Below are 12,564 nucleotides of genomic sequence, written 5' to 3'. Positions count from 1 at the left end.
TCATTTATAAGGCTCTGCTGCAAAAACTGCCTAGTTACCTCTGCTCTCTGCTTACATTTAAATACAGTACTTACAATGTCAGGTCACACAACATTTTAACATTAGCTGTACCTCTTGTTCACTATTAACTCAGAAAAAATGGTTTCAGATACTATGCTGCATACAAATGGAATGAGCTCCAAAAGATATAAAGTTTTTTTAAAAGGTTGCACTTAACAATCACAGTTGTACATGCATTTCTTTAATGTGAAAATGTATAATGCATAATGCATAGCTGTATTTATTTTAATGTCCATGAATTTATATCTATTTATGTCTAAACTGCATGTTTACTTTTGTACACAAAGAAAAAAGAAGAAGAGATCCCAATCTCAATGAGACTACCTGTTTTAATAAAGGATTTATTAATAAACAAGAACCTGTTGGCAATATGTGATGTTTCCATCTACATTATAAAATTAACTGCACCTTAGCTGTATTCGTATATACATTTACAAGATATCTGACTTTCCAGATATGCCCATGCTCTCCGATTCTATCCACCTCCCTCTGCTCCAAAGTTTATACAGAGTACATCTGCCACACTCTTCTCACAACTCATCACCTCTTGAAAAACTCATGAAACCTTATTCAGTGAAGCACCTTGTTGTCTTCTTCCCTGACAGTTCCTAGTGTCACTTCCCTTCACCGTGTTCACATATCAATTGCTGTTTCCGAGCAGCTGGTAGTACAGTGTGGATATATTAATTATTTTTTTTTCCTAAAACTGATCGGTTTAATGATGCAGAAGGACTTGATTGTGAGTATAGCTTTGTTCCACAAAGTCAGCCCACATATCCACTTAACAAAATCAAATGACTACAGTAGGTTCACACAGTGGCTGCTGGAGCAGTATGTGTTTTTACTGCTGAAAATTCTATTTCATGGTAAGTAGCTTTGTGAAGCTCTCACTGTGTATCCCTATAAGTTTACACAAGGCTCCATGTTTCAGTGTCAGCTGCCAAGTTCCTGACTGCAGACATACCTCTGTGTGTCTGCCTAAGTGTATGTACACATGACAAGAAAATATGTAAACAAAAGTTTGAGCATGTGCATCAATAAGGCCATGAGTGATGTTGGATTTTGGCAGCCAATACTAATAAAAGTCCTGATAACAACACATACTATAGAGTCTATAGTATGTATTGTTATCAGGACTTTTCTGATACAGTATAGACCTTTCGGAAAATGGATCACTGACTAATGACTATATGTAATGATAAACTGTTCAGCTATATGGAGCATTTATTTAGCCAAAATAAATGAATGGATAATAGCCACTAGTGCTTAGTGGACCAGTGAACATATGAGCATTTAACCAGATAGCCTAATAGCTAGTAACAAAACCACTAGCAAATGCTAATATTGCTGTGTCTGGATGCAAAGTACTCAAGGATTAAACAATATGTGTAGGGAAACGCAATGTGGCATAGTCTTAAGGTTATGTTAAAACACCAGTGTGAAGAAAAAGGAAAATCAAGATTAAAAATTATAAATATATGTAAAAATGTACTTGTATAAATCTTAAGGCCAACTGTATAATAATATTGTGTATATGCTTGAGTCCAAATATGCAAATGTTCAGTTATTTACATCTCTGTTTGACAAGTTAATATGTCCTCCAGGTCTGCTGGCTGATATTTATGAACTGATACAAGGATCTCTTCATTTGGTTATCAAATAGTTTGGAACAAAGATATATTTCTTATGGTTAATCATTACAGTTATTATTAGCAGAATCTGCATCACAATCTGCTGATATTGTGACATTTTACTCTGCCAACTAAGCTGCTGCAGAGTGTTGTATACAAAAGAACCTGCTTGACAAACAATGAAATTATGGCTGTTGTAAAATTACTTCAAGCATGTTTTACTGCACTATGTACTCTATTTGTGCAAAGCAGCCAACATATACACCACTGCTGACATACAGTATCTGTGATAAGCCAACAATATCAGGGCCTTGGAAATATATTGTCTATCTCTAGCATCAATTGCTTTAGAGGGGAAATGAGCCTCCAAATGTTGAGGACCTCAGCCAAATCTCTTAAATCTCCAACATGTAGATCCACAAGTCACATTGGGTCAGTCAGCCTCGTCTTAAATGTAGCCATGTTTCATCCCCTTGGCACCTGCTGTCATCTGGATGATAAGATGAAAGACAACTCACATCTTAAAGACTGAGTTTCAGCAAAATGTGATGATGAATACTGATTTTACACACTACGTAAGAAATGGACAGAAATGTAGCCCAGAGAGACTTGTCATGACCTGTCAAGACTTCAGAATGGAGCACTACATCCGATCCATAAGATTATGATAATCAACCTCTTGTTCACTAGCTGCAGTCTAACATTGACTGAGGTTCCATTTACATACAGCATTAGTCATAGACTACTCATGTGGCCTGTCAGAGTCACAGCAAGTCAATAAATACATATTGATAAAGGTCATTTTGTGGACAGGAACACAGCCATTTAAGATCATATACAACCTTAAAAATATAAACTGGTGTAATCTCCACCAATTCAAATTGGACTTTAAGGTGCATTATTGTTGATATAGTGAGAAAGCGTTGAAATTAATATCTGGTTAATCCTACTGTGATCTTTCAATAGAAAAGTCCTTAGTGGAGGTTTTTTGGCATTACTAGTGAGCAGCAGAAGATTTGAACTGTGGTTCATTTCAGACTCGAAGGTAGATTTCTGCACCTCACCAAAGAGACTATGTTAAATCTGTTCCATCACTCTGAAAAGTAAGCCCACTGTGGAGGGATTTTAGGCATAAGAATCAGGGGGCTTACAGAATAAACTCATAAAAGACCAGGATATCCTAAAAAAAAATAAAATAAATAACAACTGCCCTGACTACTGCTACTGACAACTGAGAACTGACAGAATGCTAGAGAACTATAACTTCTTTCATGGCATTCATGTTTTGACATGCTCAAGTGGCTATTTTGAATATCAACTGACGGTACAAAATGTTCTCAAAATTGGCCTTGCATGGGACACAAAAAAAATCAAATTTTTTTCATGACACTGGGAACATGCACCCCATAAAATCATTACGAGGGATTAAAGTGGTTAATGGCATTGGAAATACAAATTGGCATTCACCCCTTGCCCACCCATCCATTACAATGCAAAACATTTTTAATGCTTTGTTTCCCAACTGCATCATAACCCAGACTTAATGGAATTCTTCCTTCATTTATTCAAGGTCAAAGCTCATCACTCCCACAGTCCTTTGCATTGTAAATCTTCCTCTCAACACGTCTGTGGGGGAAACTGAATAATTGAAAATTTCCTGTAGTCGTCGTCTAAATATCAGCGTACTGACAGTGAATAGTGATTCTGTGTTTGGAAAGGAAAACAACAAGAACATGTATTTGTAGACAAAGTCAACCAAAAACAACCTAGTATATTAGGTACATGTCTTGGTTTTGTGTTTTCTGGTGAAGATTTCAAAAGAACAGTAGCTGAAGGCAGGTTATGAACTCAGTTTCTCCATTAGTGAGCAAGCCATAGTGCTTGCAGTTAGTTGTGTGAGATTATTATCAGATACAGCACCAAACACTCAGCTAGATGGGTATGGTATACTGGCACTCATCCAAGTCCTGACAAACACATTTCTGCCCACTGAGAGCATAACGCAGTCTGGTGTGGTCACTGCTTTAACCACTCGATCCAAACAATACACCACAATGATGGATGGGTATCAACAAGACTGTTCAAGTGTGACGCCAGCAATTCTTGGCCAGGTGAAAGTTCACAGTGTGCTGGACAACTAAATTTGCCCAACAAAAACAAGACAACGTGCAAGCTAACCACATTCACTAAATCTTTCTACTAGTTCATTTGACGCTGCAAGCATTTTCAATCAAGCAGTACAACGGAAGTTTGCTTGAATGATTTGTTTCCCTAGACACTCTTGAGTGCTGCCAGGAAAAAAAATGTATGTAAATGGAGATTCCTAATTTCTAATATTTGTGAAAGAGATTGAAAAGAAATAAGACTTAAAAGCAACATTAAATTAGTGCTTTATCTACAGCAGAAAAGGACTTTGATCGACTCTGAAGATTGTAGAGTAAGTCACTTAAAAAGTGGCCATCTGTTGGGGTTTCTTTCAGGGTTGATTAAAGATACAATGTAGATAAGAAATCGTATTTTTGAGAGTGGATAGACACAATTGAGAGATAAGTAAGTTAGGTGTTACTCCATCAAACCTGCATCTTAAGAAATGGTATACAGGACACAGACACAGTGAGAATAATGAACCGTTATAAAAGGATGCATCTTTATGGTTTTTTGTTTGTTTTGGAGGTTTTTTTGGCCAACGCACTGTATTCTTGTTTAAATAGAATAATTGACAACCCAGACAGAGATAAGGAGAGCTTTGCCTATGGCTTTTTGGGTCTGTTATTCTCTCAAATAAAATGGGCTAATGGTAATGAAACAGCTCAAACTCGAAAATGTTTCCTGCATTGAATAAAAGCAAAAGTGGAGAACACAGGAATGAAAGGAAAAGAAACCTTTGCGGTATAATCATGATACACTAGTGAAAAAACTGCAAAGCAGAAATATAATCCCACTATTTTACTTACTATTTTTTATTATGTTGATTTAATTGTAGTTCTACTTTAACTCTTTAAAGTAAGGCTCAGGACTCACATCATTTACTCTTTTAGGATCTGTTGCTGAGCAGTAAAAATCCAAAAAACTCACTATAAGACCAACCTTTACATTAACGGCTACCCACACTCCGTTTTTAACTGCCAATTTTTAAGAATAAACAGCCCCATCTCACAGTGTAGATTATATTGCAGATACAGTAATTGGGTGTGTTAAGATCTTTATGAGGGTATAATGGACCCACACTTGGACCCACAACAAATCTATTCCTTCCATTGCTTCTAATCAACACATGAAACAACCAAGAGGACAAGTTCATGTTACTGTGTCTATTTAACCATGTTCAATGTCTTTAAATGAATGAGGATTTACTGTTAATGCACCCAAAAGGAAACCATTTGCAGTTTAGTGGGCTTCATTCATACTGTGTAGTGAATGAAGAGTTGCGTTTGATTGGTTGGATAGGCAAATGGAGTGTAGAATGAATCAAAGCACAGAGTATGTGTGCTTGGTGATAACTCAGTACCATAGCACCTTTCTCTGAATGATTTCCTAAATTATAATATAACAGACGTAATTGGTTTTGTTTAAACATTTGAAATGCACAACAAACATTACATTGTCTCCAGGGACTACTGAGAAATAATTTTTCTGAAAGCAGCACTGATGACTATTTAAAAGATTAGCATAAACAAGAGAGGAGAGTAATGACAAGAGAGAGGACAGTGACCCCAACCTCACAAAAAAGCAAAAAGCAGTTAGGAACCTCGATTTGAACTATGTTATAACAGCATCTGACACATTTGCCAAAACAAATGCCTGTGTGCATGCTTTAACAATCTATTTGACCTGAGCTTATGGGGAAGTGTTTCCTCAAGATACAGAGATACACACATGCCAAAAATAATTCCCTTCGTCTTAGAACCCAAGCTGAGATCACTGAGCAGGTCAGTAACGGCATAAAAGGTAAATCTTTGCAGGATTTAATTTCAGGACATTACCCTTAACACAGGTTTTATGCACTAATTGCTCTTAGCAAAGCATTCAACTACAGTACACATGCAACACCACCAACAGCAGCTTTTTGCAACTACTGACAACACTTCAGAAACAACCACAGCATTAACACCAGTCTATTATAGTAGCAAATGCACAAACGCCATACATTTGTTTCAAATATATTGCTCAAGCAACATTAAAACTCAGTCTCAGCTTATTTGAACATAAAAGACAGGTGCAGGCTGTCAGATCTGGCAGGAAACAGAACAGCAGACATACTGTGCAGAATTGCAGCAAGTTAAGATAAGAATGAATTCTTACTGTGGTGAAGTTCACTGGATAGCAATCCTCTCCTCGAAAGGTGCACTGCAGTAGCATATCACTGATGTCATGTCCTGTACGGTTATAGAAATCAGTCATGTTGAACAGCTTGGGCTTGAAGTTCTGGAAGTTTGCTTTATCCTTAAGGGCGGCCAGAACCTCGGGCTCAGCCAAGTGTGGGTTGGCTATTTGGTAGTTATTATTGAGGAGGGCCAGGAGCTCTCCTACATGATAGAGGTCATTTCTGGTGATTTTGGAGAAGCGGAACTCGTTGAGGTTACAGAAGGTAACTGCTGGGAAGGTGAGGTTTGTAGCCGCCACCTCGTCAAGCTTGGTGACATGAGGATACTCCAGGTAATATGACACTCGATCCATGCAGACAAGCATCAATAAGCCTAGTGAACCCAGAAATGAGAGAGTCCAAAGGAACCGACGGAATGTCATGTGCCCATAGGCAAATATGTGACTCATGCCATGTAAGGTGGATATGTTAGCAAAAGCTTGCAGGTTGGAGGGCCTGATGCTTTCAATGCTTTCCTCTGAGCTTCCTTTCATGGCTGTAGGATGATGCTCAATACTGTCTCCCAGAGAACTTCAGGTTACAGACTTTGCTTAGCAACAGCAATAGCAGAATCCAACCGGCAGTGTTGGTTTGGCACACTGCTTCTTTATTCTCTCAAGTGGTAATGGTCTCAATAAATAGCTACCTTAAATGGTTGTCAGTCTTTGTAACAGTTTTCTTTTCATCACAATTCACTGTCCAGTGGATGTCAGCTGTTCCTGTAGTCCCAGGTCCCCCCTTTTCTTTCAGGCTGCTATTTTATTATCTCCAAAGCTGTCCCTCTCACTCCCTGCTCAGCTGTCCTTTGTAGCGGCACCAAACACAATGACAGCTCCAGGAACACCCACTTCTACCAAAACGCAATGCCTCCTGATTCCTGAGTGGTGTGAAAAGGGACAAGAATACAAGGAACAAGAAAAGAGAGAAGAACAGAGAAAACAGCAGACGTAAGGATAGAGGCGAGAGATGAGGGGGAGACTGCAATGAAAAGGGCTAGCGTTGGGAGAGAGGTGCTAAGCCTAAGCAGTCAATGGGACCCTTCCTCCTCCAATCGGAGAGAATGCCTCTACATCGCTGTGATAATGGGATGCAATGGTTTTGTGAATGGAGGTAATAAAGAGAGAAATGGCTCACTGGTCCCTCGCTGCCACCTTCCTTTTTCTCTCGTGTCTCTTTTGCTCTTCTCTTTTCTTCCAGAAATGAAAATGAGAGGGTCAGAGACCTCCGACCAACCCACCACTGTGCTTGACAACCGGCGTTCACGGCTTCCACGGGTCCCACTTCTTTATTTGCACAGATCCTCAGTTAATAGGGAAGACCACCTCTTGATGCTTTATGGCCACCCCCCACCAGTACAACCACTAAAGCCGCTTCGAGACCTCCAGCTTTAGTCCTGTTAACATACAGATTTATATTCTGCCGTGTGGAGCTTTTCACTCTCTTTTTCGCTTCCTCTCTCTCTCTCTCCCACCACTCCCCCATTTCTTGCTCTCGCTCTCTCTTTCACTCTCCCTCTCTTTCCCTCTTCCTCTTTAGTAGTCAGGATCCATCCCACTGCTGAATGGCTGCTTTGCTTGTGTGTCTGTGCTCACAGGGGTAGTCTCTCAATCTGGACACCACCTTCATTTTTATTATTCTCTAACCTGCTCCTAGAGTCTCTGTCATCAACATGTTTGTTCGCATACAAGAATGCCACAGGTTGCATGTTTATTGCACTGCCATACGTAATGGAGTTCCAGAAATGTCTACGTTTTAACCTTTTCATAACAATGCAAATAAGTAAAGAAAGCAAATATATTACCCAAACCACCTGGTTAGATGATTTCTTAATTATTATACATGACTAATAAATCATCTGATCTTAGATATTTATGCTTTGTCCTTTCTTGAGACTGCATAGGTAAAATATTTCCTTTCTATTTTTTTCTAATTTTCTTTCTTTTGCAGTATCAAGTGACGGACCAATCTCAAACCCATTTCACAGTCTGGCTATAGCAGTGCTAGGCTATCGTGTGTGACTACAAGAGCGGCTTGCCCAGTAATGGAGTTGGTGATTTTATTGGGGTTAAAAGTTCACCACACCATTCTGAGAAACCTTTTCATTTCTCCTAGGACCAAACAAGATTATCACTCATTGGCTACCCGGGGATGTCTTATTATCATAACAATAGGTGAACTGATATGACCATAGCCCTTGAGGATTAAATCAATATTCTGCCCTGGTAACCAAGCACAAACAGCATAGCAACCATTACCCACAACACTATAGAGGTATGCATTTGAAAACCATAACAACTATTTCATCCATGAACATCTGAGAAACAGTGTCAACCATGCAAAATCATAGTCAAGATGCAATCTGAAAATTGCTCACTGGAGGAAATGGAAAATGATGCCTGAAGTGATAGAGTGTTGCCGTTTTGAATCCACCTATCACAGTCTTTTTACCTGACAGGGAATGCTACCAGCTGGAATAGGTCTACCAAACAATGTCTGAGGTATTGCAATTTTAAAACTACAAGACGGCAGCCTTCCCACCAAAAGTAGTCCAAGCAAAACAGGATTGAGTCACTCTAATGACTCATAACATCATGACACCTTAAATATATCTAGTATGACTGCTTGTCAAAATGTCTTTGAATCAATTAACATGTTTGAATTTACAAGTGTTTGATGCTTCATTCAAGGCTGGCTAATCACCTCCAATACTTTAAAATGTATAAAATTCAGCTGCACTCCTTTGTATTCATAGTCATGGCCGATAATGATTACTGTGCTAAAAAAAAAAACACTTAACAGTGATGGATGATGCTGTGCCCATTTAACATATGAGACCTTCACTGGGTTTTAATGTGTCCTCAATCACAAACAGTGCCGGGTAAATCAGTGCTGTTGACAAACACTGACAAACTACAAATCCTTCACCAAGGAGTCATATTTAATGAAGTTACTGCCTACAATAGAAATCGAGTATGATTTGGGTACTTTACACATACTATTATACTTTGAGAATAAACTAGCCTACAACACATGTACCTTAATGATTAGTAGGAAGCACTATAGAAATCGCATACTGTAGTAGTAAAAACAAGGTAGCTGGCTTTTCTTGTTTGCTGCAAAACACACAGTAAGCAAGCCAAAAGCAGTAATCATGTCTCATCTCCTGGGAATGGACGAGTTTGTGGAGTGTGGTGGTTGTGCAAAGGCGTCACAACTAAGTATTTATGAGAAATACAGGAAACACTGAGGTGAAATCCTGTGACTACGGTGATGTTACATACGATTCCACAGTAACTGAATAATGACTGAAAAACCTCAGTAAAAAGTAGATAGTGATAAGTAGCCGAATTGTCTTCGGTAAAACAAACATGCAAACAAACATTTGATGAATTTTGCATTTGACATTCAATTGCAATATACAATAATTGATTGAAAAATATCTTCACGCTTTACATTTGGGTACCACTGTCCAGTGTAAAGATTAGGAAACTTAAATTCCAAATTCATACTAGCAGGCATGCCTGTTGTTGCCGATTGCAGGATGAAAGCGGTGGACTTTTCTACAGTAATTGGCTTTTAAGTGGACGGTGGAATGCACAGCATAATGCAGAGAATATTAATAAGGAGGGCTAATATTTGAGGTGGTTCTGAGCACTGCACTCTCATTTTGGGGGCCTTTGAATTTGACTTTTGACTCTCAGCTAATGTTCTGGAAAATTCCAGACCAAAAGCACATCTGGCTTTTAGATTAGTAGCCTGTTTCTAACTGATTGACGCAATGTCACATGAATGAATGAATGTTAATTCAACATTCAAAAACAACCTCTTTTTGTTTTTGTTAAATAACCATTAATGATGATGCAATACAATTGTAAAGGTCCTAATGCAGCCTAGACAAGAGTGACAAGGTTCTGCTTGTTAAATTACAATTTACACTAAGGTTTCAAACATGTGCCTACCTGATACAGGACTAAATATAATGGTAGATCTTAATCATAATCTTGGAAACATGGAAATGGAAATGTCTGACATTTATTTAAAATTCTGTAATATATCGGGCTATGGAAATGTGTTGTCTATTAATCCCCAAAACTACTTTATAGGATACTGCACACTGAAATGTTTAGTTTAGATAATGTTTAGCTAATGCATACAATAACTGACCCCAGGTTCCCTTATAAATGAAGGTCAGAGAAAGTCTGTTCTATCGGCTGTCAATAAAGATGTGTCGCAAAAGCTTTGGCAAAATATTCTAAACAAAAGTTGTACCTGATTTGACAAGTCATCTTAATCAAGTGAAAACAGTACAGCAGTATTGTTGCCACTCTCACCATGTGTATCTTAATGATGCTGGATATTAAGTAATGTGCTATAATTGCTATAGTTCAGCAACATTTCCTATGACAAGCAAACCGCCCTGATATGATGTAGAGCTAAAAGGAGCAATTACAGTGAGTCATTCTTTGTGATGCCCAAGTTATGCAGATTTGGCAAGCACCTCACAGGACAGATTATCCTGTTAGGAACTGAACCCGGCACTAAAGCAGTCGACATTTAAAAGCACATACATCACAAAGTTAAGGGAGAGACAGCAGAGATGCAACGCTGCACTGAATAGAGCAGTGCCATGAAGGAGCAAGAACACAACCTGAAGTACAGATTAGACTTTAAGTGTGATCCTATAAAACTATCCCAGCATCTAAGCACTTTGTTTTTCTATATGCAACATTCAGCAGCTAGCATAAGCACATTTGCAACAGTAACTAACTTATAATTACTAACAAATAAGTCAATGACTGGAAATGTTTGATTATATTAATAAATAGAAATACAAAATAACTATTTTGTCCACTGTGGTAGTTAGTTCGTAGGTCAACAAATAATGTTCCTGACCCTTTTTCATCTGTGTCGTAATCACAGACCTTTCTATGAAGACAAACTAAATGCAGTTTTGTCCTTGTTTTGAACTGCTCATTCAATAAGGATCAAAATTAAGCAGCTCTTACATTTGCTTAAGTGTGTGCAAATTCATAGAAACTCAAAATGGAATATTTGTATACAAGACTGACACAGCTTGTGCATTTGGCAACTACAGAATAATCACTGCAGGTATGAAGCTAACCTTTGTTCTATTAATCTACAAATCCTTCAGAAATAATACAACAAACACGCCTCACAGCCTTAAGCAGTATGTTGATATGAAATGCTGTGATAAACAGAACAGCCAACATTTTTTCTATTATGTGACTGTCAGGCAGACTTAACGAGGTAGCAGATGTGCACACGCACTCACCTTTTTTCCCCATCTTCTCTTCACAGATGAAACAGCCAAACAGAAGAAATCTGCCAGACAACAGAGAAAAAGATGGCCTTCACAATACAGTCAACCAATTGCTGCTATTCAATATGTGTGGCAGTTGCTGCAAATGACCTTGCATAAATGCTCAATATCAGCTGTGCACTTATGGAGAAGAAAATTGAGAGGGGAACAAAAAGCCCAAGACCATGAACACACAAATGGCTGTGTTCTATGAGGAGATTTGGACCCAAATACTGACTCAGGTTTGTCACTGATCAACACAAATCTACCAATATCTTTAGTAAATCCAGGAGCATATGAGAGGGTTTGTGAAGTGTTACAGCAAAAGTTGTGTTGATGTGTTTCTTTTCTGTTGTGCACTGGAAAATGTTATATTGCCTAGACAAGAAAGTGCTTGTATTTTTGTTTCATTTGTAATACGTTACAGACAGAAATGCATCACCTTACACCTTGTTTCATAAAAGTGAAAATAATCACCTTTTAAAACAAATATCTACAGCTTTTCAATACAAGGTCCAGTGCCACTTAAACCCAAAAATGTTTTCATGATGAAGCTGTAATTGTAAAGCTGCCACTGCTTAGAGCTCTACGGTGTTTGCCTTAACACTGCTGGCAAACTGCTTCACTCTCTACAACCTAGACAGCCTACTTGATAGAGAGTGTTGCTGCAGTAACTTTCTCACATTCACTCAAAAAATTGAGTGGTACATCACTAGCATGTTCAGAGCAAATACACCTGTGCCAAGCTTTGCTATGACAGACATGGATGAGTGAACTGAATGAACGAACAAATGATAAAGTGCTTTACCATTTGGGGAGAGAAAGTGTGTGTGTGTGTGTGTGTGTGTGTGTGTGTGTGTGTGTGTGTGTGTGTGTGTGTGTGTGCGTGTGAGAGAGAGAGAGAGAGCGAGAGAGAGAGAGAGAGAGGTATAATTTGTGTTCCTTCCAGCGCTTCGGATCTCGTCAATCAAAATGGTAAAACGAGCTAGGACCTACACACAACACACATACACCAGACAAATGGATACATCAGCTGCACAATTGTTGGTTTAAATTTTCACTGTTAGTATCAGGAAAAATCTCATTGATATACGTAAGAGATAATGTCCAACTGAAATCAGAAAAATGCAATAACATAGCAGGATGTAGGGAATCAACTTTAAAGGGTAAGATGTAAGATAAAACAGTAT

The 12,564-nt window shown here is 38.4% G+C and overlaps 1 protein-coding gene across 1 annotated transcript in view; it reads right to left on the bottom strand.

The window, feature by feature from the left end:
* Positions 1-7,495, bottom strand: part of asic1c (acid-sensing (proton-gated) ion channel 1c) — an 86,251-nt gene extending 78,756 nt beyond the window's left edge. The window contains exon 1 of the mRNA XM_023403724.1: positions 5,994-7,495. Coding sequence (XP_023259492.1) covers positions 5,994-6,548 — 555 coding nt within the window. The 5' untranslated portion in view covers positions 6,549-7,495. The remainder of the gene's footprint in view (positions 1-5,993) is intronic.
* Positions 7,496-12,564: the final 5,069 nt, after the last annotated feature.

This window comes from Seriola lalandi, unplaced genomic scaffold (genome assembly GCF_002814215.2).
Source record: "Seriola lalandi dorsalis isolate HSWRI2012SDOR001 ecotype SW California unplaced genomic scaffold, Sedor1 jcf7180002054182, whole genome shotgun sequence".
Lineage (NCBI taxonomy): Eukaryota > Metazoa > Chordata > Actinopteri > Carangiformes > Carangidae > Seriola > Seriola lalandi.
The sequence above is the reverse complement of the archived record's forward strand: the minus strand, read 5'-3'. Positions and strand labels throughout refer to the sequence as shown.